We start from the raw sequence: 25,507 nt of genomic DNA, 5'->3' as shown, positions 1-25,507 counted from the left end.
CACTGCAGCGGTGTATCAGCATCTGAGCTCTCGGTCACGATTTGTCTCCCTCTATTGGCTGAATTGTCATAATATCAACTAAAACTTATAATCACAGAAATAAAGTACTTGCAGTTTCTTGCCAAACTGTTCATACTCACGTTAAAACTGCAAAAGTTTAAAATATTTTTATAGGATGGTAGGTGTCAATCAACACATAGCAGTTCACAACTGTGTGAGAGTAGGAAAAAAAAAATAATATATATATATATATATATATATATATATATATATATATATATATATATATACAGTACAGACCAAAAGTTTGGACACACCTTCTCATTGAATTCAATGAGAAAGTGTGTCCAAACTTTTGGTCTGTACTGTATATATATGTCGTTTTTTTAAGCTGGAAAAGTGGCTCCAGCTGATGTCTGAAGAAATATCAGAACTCTGTCCAGAAGACTGCAATGAATAGCTAAGATCCTAGAACCCACTCAGCCCACCCAGGTAAACGAGGGGTGGGTTACAGAGGAGGTTTATAACACTTATGATGATTCAGCTTCATAAGTAATAATCAGTTTCATTTGTTATTTTGCAAGTAAAGAAAAAGGAATCAGGACTGGTCTTATAAATCCTTTAATATATGAAAGAAGCCTTGTAACAGAAAATACAGTGTAATAGACCAAAAAATTGTATTTACATTTCTTTACAAGGCTACACCTCAGAACAGGCATGTACAGAAGACAATGAACAAACCAATACATATATAGTAATCTGCCACAAGCAAGACAGTTAAAAAAAAAAAAAAACTTATGGATGCACTAAAAGAATATCTTTTTGCTGCCCTGCTGTAAAAGAAGAAATTTGCAGTGGTTTCATTGTGGTTGAGTGTTTGCAAACTGTGTCCATACTCTGTGACGGATCTGTAAACCCAGACAATTTAATAATTCCTGTTTATGCTCGTATCCGCATCAAATGTCACGTCGCGGTGTGGAAATGTCAGCGCTAATAACCGTGGTACTGCTGTTAATATGCTCGGCAACTAATCCGTTGAGCCGTTTCTCTGTGCTTCAGATGTGGGCAGCGTTGCGCACATGGTGAGGTAAGACTCGCCAATGTGTGGTGTGTGTGGCTCACCTCCGTACATGAAACAACACACACGTTATCGACCGCCACTGAAGCAGAAACAAGGGTTCAGAGGGCGGGATAAAGACAATATTTTCAGAACTGGTTACTTACTAAAGAAGTTTAAAGCAATGCACATTGTTCTACCTGCTGAGCCAATGTGTTAAAATGGAAAACAAAACCAGAAAGAAAAAGAAGCAAAAAAAAAAAAAAGAAATCTTCACTGAACACAGGTCTTTATGTGCATTCCTAAACTTAATTTGTGTTTTTCAATGCAGGAAGGAGACTTGAAGCTGACCATGAAGCAGTAGGTTCATGCTGATAAAAACGTACATTCATGGTATGCCTACGTTTCCTCCTGGGAATGATTTAATTACCCAGAGGGATGGCAGAAGAAATTAGGAAGGTGTTTCACGAAGCAAGGCCATAACGATAAAGGACAGAGGATAATTAGCAGTGCTCTCTCCTCTCATGCTTTCCGCTACATTGGAGGAATACAAAAGCAGAACAACCCAGAGCTCCTGAAAACAAACATACGCCACCAAGTCCCCTCTGCATCCGTTGTACCCGAGACTGCTGCAGCAAATGAATACGGCATTAGTATCCTGACTACCGAGGAGGTGGATGATCGACCCATCCGTCCAGAAAAAGGAGAGCAGGAGGGCTTTTTGTTCAAGAGAGCTGTTAGTGCAGCAGACCTGACACTACAAAGTTAACGTCTACCTTCAGCAGCATTCAAAAGGCAGCAGACACCAAGTTCTCCTGCAAGAGGGAGAAGTGTGAGCCACCAAGGGCTATCAAGGATGACTTAAGAGGAAGAAGGATGAGCTCCTCTTTGCGCTGAATAATGTGTCAGATGCCTTAATCTGTGTGGAGGGAAATTAATCAAGATTGTGTAAGAGAAAAGGAGAAAGGAAACGCCTTCTACCCAGATCTAGAGTAGGACAGACTACTTTCAGACTGCTCCTCAACATTTAAAGGCCAAATCCACTCCAGAAATGTTATAAAAATATTAAAAGCGTGAAACAACCCCCTCACCCCCAGTTTGGCCTTTTGAAGAAAGAGAAAGGTAACTTTGAGAAACTTTCCTTTAAGAGCCACTCCTCTAAATAGAATATGCACCTCCACATATGAATTATAACAAAGTGCTAGCAGCACTACCTGGAAATCTCTCAGGGTAATTACCAAATGAATCATTGCTTTTGAAATGGAATATGTCGAATGGATGTGTGATCAATTATTAGTGATGTGAAAAACAGATACAGAAAGTACTTTTGTTTCCTCACCCACCAAAAAATCTTTCTCTGATGGAAACACTGTCACATCATTATGAACCAGCTGGGATGTTGAATAAAAAGGAAACTGTTAACCTCTTTCCCATTGTTAAGACAGATGGGTTGACCAAGGAGTCAACAGCCAGTCCACTTAAGAAGCTGCAGGTGTTGTTTGTGAGCATAAAGTTTGAGGAAAAAATGTGTCCTTTGTTGGTACATTTCTCCAAACGATAACCATACAAACTTAGGTTAACTAATTATCAGAGCATCATTTAATTTTTTCTAGAGTAAGCCCAACTAAGGGCTTACCATATGTCTGCAGATACCAACTGGGTATTTCAACTTTTCTTTCATCTATGACATGTGAATTATAACAAACGCCTCCCCAGAGACGGCTTCTCTGAGTGATGGAGTGTTAGATCTCCTCGCTCCTGCTCTGACTGGATAAAACCCCCATATGAACCTTGACTTTATAGATTCAGGTTTGAACTGCAGACTTTACTTCGCCTATGCTTGCTTTGTATTTTCTCTTTTCCTTTTTCCATATTTCTCTATGTAGAAATGAATATATCTGTCCTGAGCAACAAGCCTGAACACAACTTAAAAATAACATTCCCAGAAATGATTATATAATGTTTTAAGAATGACAAATAAGGCAATGTGTAAAAATATGCACTTTGAATGTATCGACTTATGCTTCCTCACAGAACACTGCAGAGCTTTATCACTGATTACACCAAAGACAACGTCAGTTTGAACTGAGAGGAGTCGTTAAGGTGCGTCGATGTCCCAGTCGAGGATCTGTGACATCCGATTCCAAAAAAATGTTTTGTTCTCGTCTTTCCAGTTTTCTCTCCGCTGTTTAAAAATACATCAGCGCGGCAGGCTGCGAAACCGACGTGCTCTGATCGGGTGGCGTTTTGAAGTAAGGTAGCATGTGGGCGAAAGCAACATGTGACAGGTACACGCAGCAGGCGATCAGAAGGTGCTAAGATATTTATTCTACAGACGGACTCAGTGGAGCGGGAAAGTTTTGGGGTTGTGTTCACAGAATACGAATGCCTCTCATCTTTCGGGCGTGTGTGCATAGCATTCAAAATGTAAAGTGTGTATGTATCCAGCCCTCTTAGATCCTGTTTGTCACGCATCAGAATGACACTGTTACAACCAGAGACAATAGTTAAAACACTGTGAATAAAGGACACAATTATACGCTGACCTGGTTAGAACCGAAAATGTGATCATGACAGGATGGCAAAAATATGCAAAGCAAAGTTGTAAGAGCCAATCATCTTTTCACAAACAAGAAACAGAGGAAGCATCTAGAAAATACTTTCCAAATTCACTGTGTGAGATCTCTCTTTCTCTTCCTCTCTGGGTTACTGCATTACTGAGCTAGTAAAAGTTAAAGCAGCATTCATGTTAAAGTGAGAACAGCATGTATTAACTATTCTACATTAAATTTAATTCAGACAAAAAGACAACAATTCAGTTAAAGATAAAAGCAAATTTCAATGTTTAATCTTTCTCTGATCTCTCAGTTCAACTGGCACTTTCAACAGAAAGAGACAATAAATTCACATTCTATCTAAAATGGTATTTGCATTCCAGAGGAAATCTCTCGTGGACAGCTGAAATTATTTGGTCTCCGTTACGATTGGTAACACCAACAGACAGAAGCGGTTTTGCAGTCGGTGTCCCATAAAAAAAATAATAAAATCAAACAATGACTTAGAAACATAAGCATCTATCTGTAAGAGGACACAAAAGAAAGCACAAATAAAGGACATCTTTAAACAACAGATATTAATGCAAAGGACAGATTATAAGACAAAAGTGGTCAAATAAGTCGAGAACAAAAGGCCCCAAACCAGCAATCCCACGTCCCAAAGGAATGCTCAGATATAACCAGCAATTGCTAGCATTAAACCCCTTTCCTTATATGGCACTGACCACACCAAGCAACTCTGTAATAAAATAAACATCCATCAGAGAATCAACTAATGATACAATCGCTTTGGTGCAAACAAGGTGACTCCCAAAGAACTATCCCTGTTTTACTGCATCCATCTTCAACGGAAAGAACATGTCTTCAGCCAGGTCCTGAGGTATTAGGGAGCAGACAGGAGAAATTTACTATAGGAAACAAAAACAGGAACATAATGGCACTTTTTTTTTACATTTGAAAATAGAATATAACTGTATCAATACCACTTAAAAGTTGCACAGAGAAGGGAGGAAATGACATACACATGACATCCCCCCCATGAGTACACAGGCTGGCCAGAAGTTTGACCGCCATTTTCTAAAACAAGATGTGGAGATGAATGCATAAAAAAATAAAAACAGTCTTTGATGCTTGACCTGTAAAAGGACCTGTCAGCTTTCCTCAGTTTATTGATTTTGTCGCCTTACTTCCATCCATGGCTTCCCAGCTGACAGAGGGTCTTTGTGCATAAATACATTTGTCCAAGAAACAAAATCAGACAATAATAATAATAAAAAAGAAAAATAATAAAAATCATCTCTCAAGTAGGCAACTCCGTCTTCTTTTTGGACATTTGGGTTAAAATCTGTGAGGTTTGGTTTGCATTGAATATTTTCTTTCCTCATATCAAGTGTCACTGATGAACAGGAAAAGGAACTTTTTGTTTTTGTCTGTATGCAAGAATGTTGGCTCTCCATCCACATCTGGACGGTACCAAGTGTGCTGCGATGACCTGGCCGGGACATGCGGTGCGGGGCTCGTGTCACCAGTTGGCTTTAACAGCTTTGACATCACTTACCAGGTTTTGAGCGAGGCAGATGCCAAAAATCTGAGGGGGGAAAAAAGCCACAGGACAGATTTGGTTCCAAGTCACAACTTCAATACTAAAAACAGCTGGAACAGTGTGATAAAATGTGAACTTTTATCAACAGAAAATGTATTCGAGAAGTGAATTTATCAGCAATTCAATTTAGCACATCCGTAGAAAAACTGACAGACTCCCAGCTGACAGTCATAGACACTCGGCATGAGTAGGGTCAGCCACAAAGGGTCATTTATGAAGAAGCTGATTGTACACAGAATACTGTATCCAATTATCTTTAAAGGAAGTTAAGAAGAAGGGAATAAAAGTGTTGCATTCCTTGTGTTAAATCATTCCTGAACCAAAGACAATGTCAGAACAAGCTAACCTGGGCGAAGGAGAAAAAGCACAGGACCTTTGCTCAGTAACACTACGTGCCCTTTTACTTTTGCATAACTTTTATATTTTACTTGTAAATTATTGCCATACAGTCTGGAGGAAGAGTGGAGAAGCACAGAATCCAAGTAGTTTGAAGTCAATTCAGTGAGGATTTGGGAGGAGTTGGTCCACTGGTTTTATCAAGTCTCAAAACAGTGTAGCCATCTACTAGGACATTTGAGACATTTTCAGCTAAGTCTGAGTCCTTCTTTTAAATGACTATGGTATCACTTTGACTGATGCCAGCTAACTAGCCTGACCAAAATCCCATTGAGACTCTATGGGGTATTGTCCAGAGAAAAATCAGAGACACTGAAATCGACACTGCAGACAAGCTGAATGTTTCTATTACGCCTCAGCAGAGCCCCAGGTTGATTATCTCCATGCAACGCTGAAGCTATGCAGTAATTCATGCGAAAGGGGCTCAAAATATTTAAGTACATATATTATACATTAAATGGTAGGATGACATGCCTGAATTAAAGATCCAGATTTTTCTATTAATATTATATTTTTGGCGAAATTGGATTTTTGGTTTCCATTATCTTCAAATGATGATTATCTAAATTAATAGAAAAAAAATATTGAAATATATCACGCTGTGTGTAATGAATGTATATGATGTATAAGTTTTACTTTGTGAATTGCATGATTAAGCAAATTGGCTTTATAATGATATTCTAATGATACAACTTCCCAACTCTATGGGATTGGGGTTACGACTGCTTGTACTGCAGAGGCCTGATACAACATACTCTCACCACTAAGCGGCAGTAATGACACAAAATCACAATGCATTTAGCTAGAGTTTAAACAAAACAAAACCAAACAGAATTCAGAAAAAAACAGTGGCCACCTACAATGAATGTTTAAGGGGAAACAGTGAGACATTACCTGTAAAAGTGCAGTGCCAACAAAGATCCCAGCGACAACAATCAGGTTGTCCTGAAGCCACTTCTCAAACTGTCCCACACAGCCCTTAGTGTAGATGTATTTCTGCCGGTCAAGGTCCTTTTTATTCAAAAAAGAAAAAGAAGAAAAAAACCCACTAAAAATAAGTATAACATAAAACTCTGCACTAACATTTTTTAACTAGTGGAGTCAGATTTATTTAAACATCTGAACTCTGACTAACAGCTGCTCCAAACAAACACAGGAAGCATTTTGCCCAATGATGCCTTCACTGTTTAAGATGCAACGCCACAGCATGAGAGCTGAGTCATACTTAATGATTTCCACATAGCTAGGACAGTTTGGAGAATATGAAGCCAGTGTACACACACGCGCACGCCCGCACACACACACACACACACAAGCCTGCTGATGGCCCTGCCCGGAATGAGCAAACAGTGGGAGCCTTTTCCCTGATACCGGACAGATGGTTGTCTGTGTCATCACATTCAGCCCATGATTTACATTTAGAGAGAGAAAGCTCAAGGTGTAATTTACTGCTGCCATGACACCAAAAAGGGGGGTAAGAATAGGCGGCTCCAGACAAAGCTTCCTTTGTGACTTTGTCAAGTCAACTAGGCAAACTCTTTGTTCGCTTGCAAAACCCAAAAGCTAGCTCTCAACCAATGAGGAGTCAAAAGACGCTCCTGGCTACCAATGGAAAAGCAGGAAACACAATGTTATTCCGCCTGTGAAGCTATTTCGGCTCTCTGCCTTTCTTCTTTCCCCGTCCTCCGCATGTTTCCTGCTCTTCCTCGTTGCCCGCCCTGCGCTTTCCTGAGGCAAGCTGCACAGGAACTCTGTGCACATCCCTGATAGTTTCACTGGTCAGCACAGGAGAAACGGAAAAAAAAAAGAATCCCTACCAACTCTGTGCTGCAGTTTGCCTAGCAACATGGATTTTTCTGACTGCACTGCAGTGAGTTGTAACCACCACACCCACACATGGTGGGAAAGGGAACGGACTGGCATAACCCACAGAGTGGCCAATTACAGAGTGGAGTTAGGCTGCTCTTTAAGCTAAAACTGGAGCCTAATTATCCCTGTTAGAAGAACAATCTGTTATTAAAAGCATGGAGCATGCATGAGAATCTGTGTGATTATAAAACCTTTATATTCTCTCCATCTGCTAGGCCTGCTTTTTTTTTTATATTTACAAATCTATATTTTTGACTCAAAAATATTGAAAATCCTTATCTTTCTTCTTGAAAGCAAATAATATAACACCTGAATTGACTACCTTTAATTAGTTAGTCAAGTTAGACAAGTTTAAATCATTGTTAAGAATACAGAGAGCAGGCGAGATACGAACCCCTTGAAGTCGAACGTCATAACCACACTGTGTATTGATGATATCCTCCTAGAGAAATTGGTGAGAAAAAAAGCACAAAAAGGATTTATTTTAGTAATTTTGATATTGCATTGTTGTTTTTTACTCAAAAATGTTGATCTTTGCAAAGTTTGACAAAGCAGAACGAGCAACAAATAACTTTGAAAGTGTTTATTAGGTATGTCTTGATCAAGGCTTCTTGCTCCAGATATTGATCTAACTAGCAATTAGCTGGAATAAGATCTTCAAAATATGACAACCTTAAGCAAAAACACAAAAACTCCACGGTTTCCACACAAAATTGATAATAATAATAACAATAATACAAATGTTCTTGATCATGAGCTAATTGGTTTTAAATAAAACTGGAAAGCAACAGTTATTACCATTGCTGCTAACATACTGAGATAATTAGTGTCTGATTTAAAATGTCATCTCTGCGTTTGATATACAGACTTAAGTAAAACAAAGGAGAAACACCTGGTAAACTTAGCTGTATATTTAAAGTATTTGCTATGCACATTATTCAGCACACTATTCAACATTTTTGTCAGCTGAACGCTTTTATAATGGGAAGTATTCCCAAACACCCACATTTGATTTTTTTGGTATTCAAGTAATTTAGGATGGAGTTCCTGCTGATATCCAAGTTCCCATATTTTTTCAGATGACAAGAAACTTACATACCTTTTTGTAACATTTGAGCACAAATTATAAACTTTGCACCTGCATTATCTGTAGATTTGACAAATAATTGCACACTCCAATGCAGGAATTGGTCTTTGGAGTGGGATAAAGAGGGATCTTTCCACTTTTATCTGAGGAAGAACCACATTGTTGGTTCTGTACAAAGCGCTTCAGTTTTCAGCAGAAAGATGTTGCATCTTGGTGTTTACCAGTCTGGGCGCAATAGCTCTTCATTGAACAATCTGCATCTTTTTATTCTGTTATTTGTGAAATATTGGTTTGGCTCTGAATAATCTTAACAGGAGAGCTCAAAACAGAAGTATTTGTCCAACCCTTAAATGAGACTTAATTTTTGAAGTGTGCTGCAAAATGGCGCTTACAAGCCTCTGAACATTTTTATTGGAGGGTGTCCTAATTGACACAAGAGCCTTTTCTTCACAGATGCCTGATGTCATCAAACAGATCATCCATCCATCCATCCATCCATCCATCCATCCATCCATCCATCCATCCATCCATCCATCCATCCATCCATCCATCCATCCATTTATTTATTTATTTATTTATTTATTTATTTATTTAGTGGTGATAATGAATGACTCACAGCAGGATTTTTGATACAACAGGAGAAAGGGACTCCACAGCGTTCTCTGCTGGGATTCCTGTCAGTGCAGTTGAAGTAGATGTTCTGGTTCCAGTCGTCAGGCCCATGAGCTCCACAGCACATCCACTGAGAGAGCAGAAACAACAGGCTCTGAATAAACTCCCTTTTTCTGATCTAAGCTCTCCAGCTCAGTTAGAAAGGCAGCTTACTAGGGCGGGTGGGGACTACATGAAACTCCATGAATCAACCACAGATCTAATCTCTCTTACAATGCCTCATGACAGAGCTTGGAGTTTACACATAAGAACCAATTATCCAAAATTTGTCATTCTTGTAATTGGATAGCGATTAGAAAGAATTACAATAATAATAATTATGAGATTTTCTCCAAAAATGCCCTCACTGCTAAGTCTGATCTAGAGTCGCTTTTAAAATGTAAAGCAAGGTTTCACAAGAGGAAATTTATGCTTACAACATGCAGATGAGTAATGCCTGAGGGATGTAGACAGGTTTTCACATGAATTTTAGACAGCAGGTGAGGCAGGACTCACATATTCCTGGGTAAAGTCAATTAGATTCTGCAAGTCGATGTCATCGCGATAAGCCTTGATGTTATTATTGATGAAAAAGTTTAACTGGTCTTTGATCCAGTCCTTGAAGACAAAGGCGAGGATCCCCGCAGTCAGCTCCAGGAAGAAGATCAAGCCGAGGAACACGGAAAACTGGAGAGGATAGGACAGGACAGGACACAGAAAACAATACGTGCGTCACATCACACAAGAATAAACGCATCGAATAAAAATGCACAAATTTTGCTTTGACGGTGTTTTTAAACAAATGAGCAGGAATGCTTTGACGTTCCAGCATCTTTTATGTGGCGCCTGAACTGATGTGACAAGCAAGAGTGCAGCAACAAAGCCTGCAGTCCCTCAGGTGCCGTTACATTATCCATTTACAGTAAATGCAGGAGACGGGGCTGATGATAAATGCACAAAAGCCACATTAGCTCCTCAGTCTGACGCCTGACTTATTGCTGCTAATGGACATCTGCTGGAGTTAGTAGATGCTCAGAATCGCAGCCAGCAATGAGGCAAATTTGTCTCAGTCAGTCACATGCTGTTATCAACACAGCCAACCCCAAATAAACCACCTTAATGGTGATGCGATGGTCTTCAATATAAAAGATAAAAAGCCAAGAAAATGCCCAGAAAAAAAATCTTGCAGTGGAAAATGAGACTTGTTTCTTTCTTGTTTCTTAATGCTTTTCTTTTTTTTTTCATGGATCAGAATTTATAACATATTTATGATGTGTAACCAACTCTGAGCATTTGGCCTCCTGTGAGTCAAAGTGACACCTGCTACCCAGCCTTGGCGCTGGTGCGAACCACACATCTAAAGAGGGGGAGGTGTCAACTGGTTCAAATGGTGTCTGCGCTTCAGAAGCAGAGAAACAGCTTACAAATTTAAGCAGGAGGGTGTTCTCTCGGAGCGCTCCGATGCAGCCGGCGAAGCCCAGGATGAACATGACTCCTCCCACCACCATGAAGAGCCACACCGGGTCAAAGCCCCCCAGGTCGGTGATCGACGACAGATTTGACAGCACGCCCTGAGGGAAAGAAATGACGAAAGTGAGCAAAAACTCGGAAAAAATACAAATTTCCTCCATCACCACAGTGATAATGCATAACCTTGATAAAAGTCTGCATAGCTATACATTTTTTAAGTGAAGTTGACGTTCTGCACTGTTAATAAAACACACAAAAGGCTAGAAACATGTTCAAAGATTGTGATTCTCTTCTGTGCATCTCCTCTTCATAATGAGCGATATACATAGAAACAATCACAAAGCCAAGGATTGTGTATTATTAATTTAAAATATGAAAGAAACAGACAAGCCGCTGCACCTGCAAAGGTATGTGGTTAAAGCTCCTTCTTGACTTAGAACAGATTTTTATTCTGTTTCATGGTGTCGCCACTGCAGAAATCGCATTTTATTTTTGTAGAACACCAGGCTATATGCCAAACTAAAGCCCTCGCTCTTCTCCTTCAGGTGATTAAACATGGGTGTCTGCGTTAGGGACATTTATTTAAAGTTTGCAACAGCTACACCTTTACTTAGAGTTTAGAGTGACAAAGCTATTAGGTGCTACTGCAGTGACAGAATCATTGGTTACTGTCACTCACAGAGTTTTTGCTGCAACAGGAAACCCTTTCCTCACTGTGATGATGCTGATGCCCACAGGTGTAAAACAGAGATTGTATTTGGTGTTTTAACTTCCTGTCTGTGTGCTCAGCACTCAGTACACCATAGGCACGTAGACACGTAGCTTAGTTTATAAAGCCGTCGGGGATGGACAACTAACGGGAACCCCAACAAACTTGAGCAAATTGTTGACGACTCATCAAAACAGAGCACACTAAGCTAACCAAGTCGTAGCCAAACATGTAGAGTCAGATAATAATAAGCCCAATAAATGTGGGTTGTAAAAACTATCGGCACATGCACACTGTCTCCATTTCATTGCTGTTATATTCTCTTGTGCAGACACGCACCGCTTTACTTTCCTCTCTTTCCTTTGGCAATAAAATGTATGTAGCAAGTGTGCCCTTCACTGTGATTTTTTTAAATCTTTTAAATTGATTACAGTTTTTGAGTTAGCCTAAGCAACTTGCAAGTGTGTTTAAAATCTTAAACTTTGCATGTACTTCACATAAATCAAGTTAAAAATCTTCTGAGGTTATGATTTTAAAACAGTTTTGAATATTTTTGCTATCTCACACACCATTGCCACCACAGTGTGCCTATTTATACCGAAGAAAATTACATGTTGCTTTATTTTAAGGTCGGATGTCAAAGTAGGGAGCCACTGAAATTAAATGTAAACGAAAACACCCACTGTTTGCTTTCTTTGCCACAGTCTACAAAGAGAAAAAAGCACATTCTATGAAATACAACAAAAGAAATAATAAAAATGAAATCCTATACTGTCAAGTTAATATGTACTGGGTACAGGAAATGGTATATGAAACAGGCAATACTGCTTTCTTATGTTTTTTATATCACTTGTGGCAGAATGAACTGCCTTCATTAGAGCTATAGCACACAGCCTTAAACAATAATGTGTCAGGCTCCAAGAACTGAGCTTGAAACTAATCACCTTAGTCACTCAGACTCAGATTCACCATTAGGCCTTTTCAGCCTGTGCAATTCATCATGCAACCTAATCCCTATAAATTATTCACACTGCTCCACAAAGGTCCTCCAGTGCAGAGCTATTTGCACACAGTTCATGGCCACACATTGCTAATCGGTACACACGGCCACACTGCTGCAGCATTTACAGAGCACACTGGTATAATTTCTTGCTAATTAAAGAGCAAAGTGACTGTAAACTCAATTGGAAGAAGTTTTGCAAGTTGCCACAACTCACTGCTCATTAAAGGTTAATGGTAAAAGATGACCTCTGTGTTCTTTACTCTGTGCACAGAAAGCAACAAATGTTCAAATACGTGTTTTTCCTTTGGTGGACATTCAGACAACATGTTTTCAATTTCTGACATCTTTGAGTCAAATCAGTGTTATTTTAATTCCTTCTTTTCCCTTTTCCTAGCTCAAATTTCCTAGGCATTGAATGAAAAACTAAATGCTGAAATCAGGGATGCAGAACCAGATAACCAGTTTCTAAGACTACATGAAGATAAGTAAGATAAAAATCTTCAGATAATCTGCCCATATGTACATTTTACAATAATGCATCAGAGCCTCAACACAGCAGCAAATCATATCCACAGCATGCAGAATCTTGAGGAATTTTAGTTATGCTGTGGTGATAATTTTGCTCGCTTACAGTTTGCATTTGCGAGCGTATGTTTATACATACCTTCTCCGCCCATGCCCACAGGCCTATACCCAAGAATGCAGCTCCTAGCAACTGCAAAACAAAGCAGACAGAAGACAGCTCCACTGTGAGAGAGGAAAAAAAAACATCCTAAACATATAACAATTAAGAATGCATGAATCAGATTTGACTAGAAATAAATGCAAGGCATTATGTACAGTAATTCAGTTGGGAAGAGTTTCATAAAACACTCGTTTATCAGGTCTGTTGTGGGATTGGTGTAATTTATAGGCATGTCTCTAAGGTAAGGGAAGCGGACAGAACAACTGCCTTCAGCACTTTTTAACTATGTTAAAGCAGATTTATTCATGTCGCTCCCTCCCAACACAGCTTTGCAAACTCATATTTTCTGCTATCAAGGCAGTAAGAAGTAATTGGAAGAATTGTCTGGTTTGAAATGATCAACATCATCCTAAAATTTGCAAATACATTATGTACAGACTATAAAGAAAAAAACTGGGGGGAAAAAAATCCCATTGCAACCAAACATGTCATTATCCTATTTCATGAACCCCTCTAGTGTTTTTCCATAGCGTCTTCTTATCAGCTGTGAGTCATTGTGTAGCTTCGCAGTCCTGAATACAAGTCTGAACTTAAACTTGAATAAGATAAAAACTGCTTTGAGGGCAAAATAAGTATTTTTCGTTACAAAACTAACTTTGGTTTACTTTTACAATACATCGAGCCAAATGCACGAAACAAAACTATAGTTGCATGTTTTACACATCCACCCACATGCTCGCTCTGCCTATGTGAACGATGCTGATGGGGGTCGCTGTGAAAAACAAACCTATGATTTTAGCGACTTTTAGCGATAGACTTCCTTTGTTATGCGTTTCAATATTGCAAGAGTGACAAATATTGCACCGGCACTGTGGCTCTCTCCATCACTTTAACAGGCCTGTCAGACCGGAGCCAAAGTGAGCCATGTCTGAATGATTGAATGCCACCGCTTTAACAAATAAAGCCATAAACGCTGCGTGTCTCATGTCTGAAAAAGTGATTTTAAGGTGCTTTACGTCTCTTGTTAGAAGAGGGAATCATTGCAACTGCAGGGTTTCCTCCCCTCCCTGAAGCTTTAAGGCTCTGTGAGTATCCACTTTAAAGCTTGATCACTTGACTGTTAAGCAAAAACCTTGGAGTGCTGCTCCGCCAGCATTTGAAAGAAAGCGGCAAAAGAAACTCAAAACTTACTTTACCACTTTATGCTAACTGTCAAATTTAGACAAACATTAAACCTGTTTACAGAGTATGCAAAGCAGATGTCACAGTAAATACTTGTGTGTTTTTTTTTTTCTTTCACTCAACTGCCGAGTGGCCACAGAACAGCATTCATACAGAGCAGATTTATTGCTTCTGCAAGGCAGTAGTTATCAGACATTTTACCAAATAACTCCTTGATTAATCTGGAACACCAATATGCATGTGTTACATAAGGTTTTTCTTGAGTCTTCCTTCTTAAATCGTCAATAGTTGTGTCTGGGGCTGGACTGCAGTGTGTGTGCATGATGACTCAGAAAGCCACATCTACCGTACTTGTATAACCAGTGAAGACGAGTTAGGTCAGCAAGTAAGACTCCTTCAAGACTCCAAGATGTCGCAATGTGCAAACTGGCTGCTGATTGTCAGACTTTTGCACTAAATCGATTTAAGTTAGTGCAAGCTACAGGCGAAACATTTGGTATCTAAGTTTCAGTTTATAGTTCGTTTGTTTAAAACCAGCATGAGCTCTGTGGGTTTTTGGGGGGTTATTTGCTGCATGAGCAGACTATGCTTTCACCATTTCCCACAGTTCAGCTTAAGATATACATTAATATTACAAGACCACTGCTGAATAAATGTTAACAAAACAGAAGAAGAGTTTTGCATTACAACTGAGAAACTGTAAAAACAATCACAGTTTGGATATCTTACACAAATCCTGTCGTTGCTAAAGCCAAGAAAGGTTAATTTGATATTAAAGTCTCAGCCATGTTAAAGTAAATCATTGTTTTTATAGTAAAAATGTCCTCCCAATATTTAGGTGTATTTGATTGTATACCATGATCTATACAAATTTAATTTATGGATATTTTTTTCAGAAAAATACTTCAAAAATATCTGAAGCACAATTATAGCCAAATATGTAACACATAGGCAGACTTAAATTGTGTTAAACTACCTTGAAGTTTATTGAACAGAGTAAAAAAAAAAAAAAAAACTGACGCCGACTTATTGGGTTAAAACAACAAAATGTGATTGCAATGTTAAAAATGACAGCCACAATAGAAGCATGGTTGGGTGGATATGGTTGTTGTGTAACAGTGCTGGTGAAGGGTGTGGTGGAGCTGTATTTAGAGAGAAAGTGACAGCCAGAAAGAGCCAGGATCCGCAGGCAGACACCAGGTAGCAGGGATTAGATTGACAGATCAGAGGCTTTACTGTTTTTAACACGCGGCGACCTGCAGCTAGTTTAAGTCAGACTGTGACAGGGAAAGCAACACAAAACACTCATCACATAGCACCAACTCACACTTAACCTTGTTCGACTTAAGAGGTTAAAAAAGACAGACGCCGTTTTACTCAGCATAAGTTGGATAATAGTTAAAAAAAAAAAACTCTAAGGTTTACTTGGGATTCGAAAAAAAAAAAAAGAAACAGGTTGAAGCCATGGGAGGAAACAAAATTGTCTGATACAGCCTTTCTGTGTGGTTTCTGCATGTTCTTCCTGTATTTGTAAGGGGATTTCTCATAGAGCTTCACTTCTTACTGGTTGCTTGTCTCCTTGTTTCAGCCCTGCTCAGATCCAGCTCAGATCCACCTGTTCAAATTCCTTCACTCACAGGATAATTAACATATTTAGCATTAGGGCAGCACAAACTCAGGAAAATAAGTAACTGCGATGATATCGCAGAAAGTTGTGATAATTACTGGAGATGAGAGACCCACATTTTTCTGACCAACTGACCAGGCAAGTAGTTACCAATATGCAGTGCATTTATGCATAGCACTTGAAATATGGAGTCTGATGAATATAGTGCTCAGGCGGTCAAACTGATATTGTGATGACAATTGTAATTCTATACATTGTGCAGCTCGACTACAACTGTGGTTTCACAGAGATGCTTTGCAGTTGCAAGACAAAAAATAAGGGTGAGTCTTAGTTTAGAAAATGATAAGACAGATAGGCAAAACAAAATGCTCAGGCCATAAAAACAGAAAAAAAATGTCAAAACATTTGCAGGGCAATGGAGCAAAGTCCATCCAGTAGATTATGAACACACGTCTTAGATTGTGCTCCATCTTATCAGGTAAAAATACTCAAACAGGAATGAAGCTAATCATAATCAAAGGTGTTTTGTATTGTTTTGTTTTCCTCCCAAGTTTGCATAAATCACAACAAAAGCATGAAAAGAAAAAAAAAAAAACAACATTGTGAAGATAATAATATCACCTCACCCTACCCGTGGCACTAGAGCAAGTTCTGCAGAATTATGACATGCAAGTTAGAAAGCCAAATTTTAGGCAGGCATTAGTATTGTCACCTTTTCAGTCATGCAGATTTAGCACAAATTACTCTAATGTTAACTCTTGAGGATATATTCAGTCCTTCATTGTGACTAGTTTTTGTGTTTCTCGTAGACCCCCCCAGTCGACAAGTGATATTATTCTCTTCAAAGGGAAGAACTGAATAAAACACCTTTTAGGGTGTCCCCTTTTTCTGAATTTTGATCAATTACATAGTTAACAAGAACACTTTGAGAACCACTTTCAAAGTGGACAGAGGTTTTAACAGAATTAAAACCAAAATGGTGTTTGCTCGAATCATGTCTCAACAAAACTTGTGTTATAAGGACAGATCCTAATACACCCTCACAATCCCAGTAGCCAGTTCTAGTTATACTCAAGTGGCAACACTCAGTGCTTTTCAAGCCCCATCTGCAAATTAAACTTACCTCGTGGCACAAAAAGGTTGGGATTGAAAGGATTTCAAATGAATGGAACAAATGAAAGCAATCTGAACCTGCTTTTGAGCATTGCCCACATTACTTCCTTTTATCAAAGTTTCCCAGAGTGTAATGTGAGCCCCTAAGGTTGAATTTAGGTCAGAACGACTAAGACACCACAGCACTAATGCTACTGGAAGGCAACAGTTCTCCTTATTGATTGTTATGACAGTCTTTTTCCAATCACCTCTTAACAGTTTGGAAATGAATGCAAGCAGGAAAAGCAGTTTTTCTAATCCATTTAAAAATAAGACTCAGTCTTTGAATATTTATCCTTAAACTCTGCTGTAGGTAATTTAGATCTCCTTTGTCATTCTGTTTTTATCACTGTACCTTTGTACTTGATCACAGAACAAATAAACCCTGGAACAAGATGTTTTTGTAACAGCTTTCTTATTAAGGTTTACGGATCATTTCCAGAAAGTTCTGACTAATGCTACTGTCAGAAGCTTGTTTTCCATGAGGACAGAGATTCTCAACACATGAAAAGATTCCTCCTTGAGCAAAATCATCTTTTACCTCAACCGACTGACAGACATGTCTCCAACCTCTTTGAAACGCACACTTATCTAAATGACTTGTCTGACTCAATAAAATACGCTTAAATATTTGTAAAGTTTTTTTGTCTTGTTTTTTAACCAGAGCATGTCTATACAGAAGGAGTCAAATGTCAGATTAAAGTTAAAACTTCTCTGAACAGAAAAACCTTTTTTACAAAGATTTATATCTTACGTTTTGCTAAAAATTGCTGTCATGTAACAGTTGGTACACACTGTGTGACGTGTAGAGGTCACAATGTACAAGCTTGATACTATGAGAAACTGATACTAACCTGAGTAACACTGTATTATGCAAGATTTAGTACATGAGAGATTTCTGCAATTCTTGCTCTAGCGCCACAACTAATGAATGGAAAGCAATCTCTAAAACTGGAGTTGATACAGTTTTTGGCAAAAGTATTCACACCTGTGATATACATGTATATTTTTACAGTTGGTCTCATTACAACCACAATCCTTGAAGTATTTTAGTTAGATTTCCTAAGGAAATAATTTAATATGTAGACCCAATATTGTTTTGTGTGGATTTGCATCCAGCCATGTTTAACTTGTTACCCCTAAATAAATTCCATGTAATTTGTAATTATACCTAATTTGCACTTAATTGAAATACAAAATAAATACAGCTGTCCGGTGAAGACTTCAGAGTTGCTAGAAAACATTAGTGAACAATCACCCCCATCAAGACGACTGGGGAACAAAGCACAATTCATTTCACCCTCCAAATTCTGGCAAACAGGAAGCTATTGCTGAAAGCCGATGTTTCAGTTTAGGGATACAACTAACATGTCGACTAAACCTGAACTTCTTTGATCACAAACGCAAAGCTCTACGTGTGGTGGAGAACTAACCCAGCACCTCACCCTCGCTGTTTATTTATAAAACCACTTGTGCTTTTGGTACCCACATCACACACTTGAAAGTTCATCAAGCGACAAAATATTTCAATATGTAGTTGTAATGTGATGAGGCTGTACAGATACACAAAGTATCTTGAGTTAAATCCTGCTCCGAAGAGTCCACTTGTGACTGGTTCAGCTCAGGTAAATGTTAATACCAAGGGCTAACAGATTCAGCTCCAAATTGGTCTTGACGGGTTTGTTCCCAAACAAATGCATTCACACGTGTCCCTCGATAGCCTTCCACCTGCGGGAGATCATCCGATGCGCACTGTGACATCAACTGTGAACACACAATGTGGAGCTGTGGAGCTGCCTAATGGCACTCTGCATCCAACCAATTCGGTAACTTGGTTACAGCTTAACAAGCTCTTAATTACAGCATACACAGCTTCCACACATTTCAGCAGCTCAGGCAGAAAATGTGATTAATTAAATAGATGTGAGAAATGCATCTATTCAAGGGACGAGAGAAGGTGTGTTGTTTTCCGGCGTGAATGTCTGGCTGTCTCGGGCAAGCAAGAGGAGAGGGGGAGAGGAGAAAATTCACTTGGAAAAGCAGCACTAGCGTGAACCCAGCAGAGTACTTATGGCCTTACAATCATTCTCTCTCAATTTAGGCAGTGTTTTCAAGCTTGACAAGATTGCTATGAGAAAAACAAATGGACTGATTTAAGAAGAATAACCCCCGTCTCTATCTATTTGAGCAATGCACGAGTCTGTCTATCAAAATCCGGCTCTGCAGCTCACGTACAAGTGGGAAACATCTTCTTGTTATTATCAACGGAAACAGCCAGCGAGCTGGAACTTGTTCCATAGTTTCACACAAAGCGCAGATACGAGCCTGTTGCCTTGGCCTGAGTATCAAACTGAAAGAACACAATATGAGTCAAACACAACACCACAGCCCTCTGACTCAATATTTTCCACTTGAATCCCCAATCCAATTGAATTACAAAGCATTTTCATTTCAGGCAAATCACTGCATATTCGCACACTTTTTTTTCTACGCAAGACTTCGGCTCATGGGATGTTTATCTAGTTCATATTACCTCAGTTTTACATAATGCAAGTGTGTCAAAATTCCTCAGTTCTTAAGGTCTTGAGGTGTGGGTAGGCGATGACAAACAGGAAGAGAGCATCTGTGTTCCATATATTTAATGAGTCAATTAGAACATATGCATAATGGATGAAAACAAGAGCCTCACACACCACCAGTGCCTCCCTTTCAAGCTGGTCTTTGTTCTTACCATCCCCTCTTTGTGAATTTGAGGGTTTGCGAATGCAGAAAAACAATGCTGTCAAGCTAAGCCTGAACACTATGGCTGCAGAGACTTTAAAAGAGATGTTTGAAAAGAGCAGAGCTGTGTAGTATTCAGACCGTGTGGCCTTTTCTTTACAACTGCGTGTGGGAAGACCCTCCGGGGCAGACAGACACACCATTACTTCACCCAGAGACATTATACCACACCAAGCTGCACGGAGGCGATGCAGGGGGGGAGTGAGGAAGGGAGTGATGAGTCAACCTAAACAGAGAAACTTTTCACGATCGAGAGGGATAAAGATGGTGGACGTGTTCCTAAGTCCCATCACTCAGATTGGTAGAAACAACACTTAGAAATATATTAAACAATCAGAAACAAATACTCAGTTAATTAGTTTATTTATTTTTTAAAAACATTGGTATTGTACAACATATTGACCTAAGACCTCCTAAACCACTATACTGCCTCTGCTAGGGGAAACTGTAAAAACTAAATCAGAACAATCACAGTAAATACAAGCTGATGTGTTACAAGATTAGTGGCTGATCAAAAGAGAAATTCTCAAGCCACTTTATGAGGTACACCTCTTCAATTGCTTGTTAAATATCAACTCCACCAATCAACTCAGAAGGTTTAGGCATCTAGACATAGTGAAGATAATTCACTATGTCTAGATGTGAATTAGACATAGTGATTCACATCTATGTGTGAATCACATAGATGATTCACACATAGATGTGTGAATCATCTATCCATCCCTTTAGACCCACAAAACCCATCTTCTTATTTTTATTTTATGGATATTTTACAGCCATTCCATGCAAGACAACACAACCAACTCTATGCAAACTGGTACACTGAACATGACAATGAGCTCAATGTACTCCAATGGCCTGCAAAGTCACCAGATGACAATTCAATAAAGAAACTTTAGGATGTAGCAGAATGAGAGGTTAGTATTACAAATGTGCAGCCAATAAACTTGCAGAAAGTATGTGATGCCATCATCTCATACCAAAATCTCAGAAGAATGTTTCTGACACCTTGTTGAGTTTGCAATGAATTTTTCATGCAGCTCTGAAGGCAAAACGGATTGCTGCCAGGTTGCTGGTTCAACTGGTTGTACCAGCAACCTGGCAGCAATCCGTTTTGTATTCAACTACACAAATACATGTTCTTACAGGCAAAATCAGCCACTTATTAGATAAAAAACATGTATAAAACAAACTTCAACCAACAAAACAAGAGGTAAGACTAACAAGCTAACTTTACTTTAAGATATTACTTTTTATTAACCTACGGTACATAAAACAAGGAAAACCCAAACAAATTACCAAGCTCTTCCTTTCATAAATGGGAAACATTTTGAAGAGTTCATTTACATTAGTCATTCACTTGGTCACATAAATGAAAATACGCTCAGGACAGAAAAAGTAGTGAGTAAAAACACAGAATGTGCTAAATAAGCTATAACAACGTTACTGGGTTTATCTTAAAAGTTTTAAGCCGTTTTACTGTCATTGTGTTAAACTTAAAAAAAAAATGGTTCCACCTGTATCAGAACAACCCAGATCTGTAGCTTATCGGTTATGTAAGAAATCATTAATTAGACAAATCAGAACAGTAACTGGATTAAAAGACAAATTAAATGCTTTAAAATATAGAATAAATGAATTAATACCAAAAAAAATAAAAATAATACAAATCAAACATGAAAAAACATTTGTTCAACACTAACGGCCGTTAAGTTGAGGTAGCTTTACATTGATATAACTTTTTCTTTTTTTTCCCTCAATCCAGAGGCACTTAATGCTGATAAAGTGAAAGTAAACGCCAAAAACTCATTGAACTTACCCAGAATATAATGTTAAATCCAAATAAGAAGTATTTAACGCAGCAGCTGACTTCTGCTCCCTTTAAATGACGGTGTTTTCTGCTCATTCTTCCGAGGAAAATAGTAACGGCGGCTATCCGGGAAGCTAAAGTAACCTACAGAGATAGGTACTTCGAAAGCTCAGCTAAAGCCGCAGTTCCCGGACTACTCCCATTGAGGTTTGTTGTCTCCATTAGCTGGACGAAACACAATTTACTCACCGGGGTCCACTGGGCAAGCCAAATCAAACATAAGTCACTTGTTATCGTTCTCCTACTTGCTAGGCCAGCTAGCTCTCAACTTCTACAGTTAGCGTTAGCGGCTAACAACAACAACCTAACTAAGGCACAGACATCCATCTGCAGTTCCCCTGACATTCAACAAAAAAAAAGGCTTTTTATTTCTAAAAAAACATCCAGAGACAGTGTTAAAGCAGGTAACGTCTCAGCTCGACCTCCCTAATGTTATCTCATCTATTTCATCGCCGCTAATAAGAGCCTTCATCTTTGTTTTCTTTTTTTTTCCCAGGGAAGCAAGCCCTTGCTGTCAAACGACAAAAACCCACTGTGTTTGGCTTGTGGCCCTTTTCACCTCAAGAGCGGCCTCTTGTGTCGTCAATGTAGGTTTTTTTCTCACTGAATTGAGACAAAATGTTCTTCTGGCTCATAATCTAATATAGCAGCATTGTATTGATCAGGAGAAAAAAGTGCTTCATTAAAGATTAACACATTGCAGGCATTATACTGAACTAATTCAAATGTCACGAAAACACATATCCTCTGTTGCTATATTAGTAACATAATTTCTAACCATGTTATTTATCATGCCTGCCATTTCAATTATAGAGGTAGTAAAATTATGTTTCTGCAACAAAAACAAAGGTGAGTACAGGGCCACGTGTAGAAAGTTTCCAAAAGGTTGGTGGAATGGTGGCACATTAAAACAACCTAGACAAAACAGAATTTCATTAGTTTTATAATGCTGTCATTATTATATTTCTTGAGTGTCATTGTACAAAAAGTGCTATGAAGTAAATAAATAAATTCATTGTAACATCCACCCCCCTAGCTAAAATTCGAATGATTTAATGAATTAATTAATTAATATTATGCTTAGTATACAGTTATTCCCAAAATTATTCATACGCCTGGGAGACTTTATATTTACAACTGTTTCCATTAGACTAAATACTTTATTTCCGATGGAAAATGACACAGACAACTCCTAAAAAGGTAAAACAACATAAAAAAAGTCTGAGTTTTAAAAATGATATGGTTTTATTTAAATGTTAAGAAAGGAATGGAATGCAATTTTTTTTTTACCCCTCTCTACAATCAATCGGAAAATAATCTCTTCCTAAAAGTCTTTAAGATTTTACGTTTCCCCTTTTCATCGCTAATCTTTAGCTTTCTTGCCAGGTTCTCTATAGAATTAAAGTTGGGACTTTAATGTGCTTTGTTGTGACATTGCTTTTGTGACACTTTTGGGATTATTTTTGTGTACGCAGTAACAATATTTGAATTTAACATTTATACTTGTATCTATTGGTTCTCAGCTTCACATTTGTCATAACGGGACACAAACACATGTAAAAAATATAATGAAAGCAAATGGGCATGTGCACAATTAACAATTACCTGCCAAGGTACTGACAGTAATTCAGATTCAGACTTCGTTTTGAACAGTCTGGAAAACTATCCAGTTTAATTTTAGCATATGATGAGGAAAAAAAAAATCTGGAAACATATTGGTATTTATAGATTTTAGTCCACATTCTATTCCCAGAGTGGACAATTTAGCATTTCTGAAAAAAATTAAACTTTTTAATCAGAGTTTTGATAGTAACATTTCAGTATATTAAAATTTTAAATACAATATAATCTCATTAGAGAAAAAGGTACCTTAAATAACTGTTGTTTTGTTTATTTAGTTAATTACTTACTTATTGCCTTTTTTATAATCTGTTTTTGCAGCTTTCGTTTCGATTTACCATACTGTAAAAATACAAACTATAACTTTATTTTAAAATACAACAACAACAAAACAACTAGCTTGCATTATAAAAGAATAGCTTAAAGTTGCAAAAATAATCTAGATTTTTATTTATGGAAAATTTGGACATGTTGTACTGAGAAATGCTCAGATATTTGAATAAACACAAACATTGGTTTGACTTGATTTTTTTTTTTTACTCCAGCAACAAAGAGAATATGACGCTATTAAAAATTTGACTTGTTATTTTAGTATATTTTCTCGTATCCCTAATGTCTAATGACCACACTTTAAAATGACGCTTTGTTTGAAAGGAAGTAGATAATGTTGAATGTTTAAAGTCGTGAAATGCTCAGAGTTGTGTCACGGGGGCATGCTTGAATAGCGTCTTCTGTAGTATTTGAACTTCAGTCTGAAGTCCTACAGATGGCAGTCTTTGAACCTGGTTTAAGTTTTCTTTTCACCTCTGGATTCTGGTGTTGGGGACATGCCACTCCCCAAATCGTTTGCTCCAAACGTGGCGAACTGACAGTGAACTCAGCTCAAAGCTATAAAGTCAAAGAAATGTGTCTTTATAGTTTCATGAGGGGGGCCATTATTGATTTTTGACTTTATTTAGTGAAAAAAGTGCATGTGGTTTATTTCAGTTATCAGATTTATGTGGAAATAAAATAAAAAGGGATTTTCAAATCATAGACACTGCAGTATTTGTAAAATGTTCTATCAGTACAAACATATTACATCATTATTTCATAACACTGTTATCATTTATGCTAGGCTATTCCCTGCTTTTGATGACAATCCACATGGGAGCTGGAGTCTGACCTTGGTCTTGAGTCGTTATATAAATATATACACAGTTATAAAAAATAATAATAATACACTCTTTGAGTTCTTTTCAATATGGTTTTAATAGTTTTGTATATCAAAATAAGAAAAGTGAAATAAACTCTACAATCTTCTGTATATGTAAAACCAACTTCAAATGAACTTTAAATATTTTATCCATTAAAGCGTGATTTGTAATTAAAACTAATCATAAATGGTTGGAAAATAACAATTCCACTGCCTGCAGGGCAACCCGTGACTTACAAATTCTCTAATACATTTTATGATGTTTGCAGGCAAATCATTTCAGTCAGTTTGAGGTGTGGACTGACTGAAAGGACTACAACACCTTTGTACTATTGTCTATTCTGTATTAATAATTATTCTTAATTTTAATCTTATGGTTATTTATTAAACAGAGTAGTTAGTTAACTCTGTGCCTGCAAGATGCCATGATCCTGATACTTGAAGATAAACTCAAATTATTAAAGTCCATTACTGTGCCTGACACATACCAGGAAGTATTTCCATACAGTTCTGGGTTTTCTCAGAATATGATGCTGTGTTGTGGAAGCAAATCTCCAATTTGGCATCAGTCCAAATAACTCTACTTGCAAGCTCAATATTGTACAAGCTTGAGCTACGCTTGTACAAAGAAGAGACATCATATTTTGGTAACCTTTTAAGATAATCATATGTTTAATGTAGTATTTTCTTTTTAACTGCATAGTTGCAAAGCTTCTTTAGCTTTTATTCCATTTATTGATAGACATTATATGTTAGGTAAAGTTCACTGCTGTTATCTTTCCTCTATAACATAATATTAAAAAATCTGACTAAGAAGCTATTGCTGCTAAGAACGTAATGTTCTCACCCCAATGATTACACACATCTTTAAACTCCGACTTACTCTCTTATTTCTTATGAGGGTAGTACTAGTTCTCAGGTACTACTGCTGTGCTGTGCCTCATGGTGTGCAAAGTCATTTGTCAATGCATTTAAAGAAAGTGAAACAAATTGCA

At 37.9% G+C, this 25,507-nt stretch overlaps 1 protein-coding gene across 2 annotated transcripts; it reads right to left on the bottom strand.

Annotated features, from left to right (window-relative positions):
* Positions 1 to 605: 605 nt before the first annotated feature.
* Positions 606 to 22,229, bottom strand: tspan17 (tetraspanin 17). 2 transcript variants are annotated; one of them, XM_005795406.3, is made up of 8 exons: positions 21,647 to 22,229; positions 13,065 to 13,115; positions 10,643 to 10,789; positions 9,735 to 9,905; positions 9,184 to 9,309; positions 7,875 to 7,922; positions 6,506 to 6,622; positions 606 to 5,200 (listed from the first exon to the last, which is right to left on the bottom strand). In XM_005795406.3, the coding sequence occupies exons 1-8, from the start codon at positions 21,731 to 21,733 to the stop codon at positions 5,135 to 5,137; spliced, it is 813 nt and encodes a 270-aa protein (XP_005795463.1). In that variant the 5' UTR covers positions 21,734 to 22,229; the 3' UTR covers positions 606 to 5,134. The 2 variants fall into 2 exon arrangements, with proteins under 2 accessions (XP_005795463.1, XP_023184311.1); XM_023328543.1 differs by having other exon boundaries at positions 21,887 to 21,906.
* Positions 22,230 to 25,507: the final 3,278 nt, after the last annotated feature.

This window comes from Xiphophorus maculatus, chromosome 23 (assembly GCF_002775205.1).
Source record: "Xiphophorus maculatus strain JP 163 A chromosome 23, X_maculatus-5.0-male, whole genome shotgun sequence".
NCBI classification, from domain to species: domain Eukaryota; kingdom Metazoa; phylum Chordata; class Actinopteri; order Cyprinodontiformes; family Poeciliidae; genus Xiphophorus; species Xiphophorus maculatus.
Note: the sequence above shows the minus strand (reverse complement) of the source record. Positions and strands in the feature narration are given on the sequence as shown.

Excerpts from the sequence above, each read along its gene's own strand:
- tspan17 (XM_005795406.3), bottom strand. The coding sequence starts at position 21,733 with ATGAGCAGAAAACACCGTCATTTAAAGGGAGCAGAAGTCAGCTGCTGC. Across the intron at positions 9,906-10,642 it reads ACACCCTCCTGCTTAAATTT|TTTTCCGTGTTCCTCGGCTT; the intron begins GTAAGCTGTTTC and ends TATCCTCTCCAG. Across the intron at positions 6,623-7,874 it reads ATGACGTTCGACTTCAAGGG|GACCTTGACCGGCAGAAATA; the intron begins GTTCGTATCTCG and ends TTGAATAAAAAG.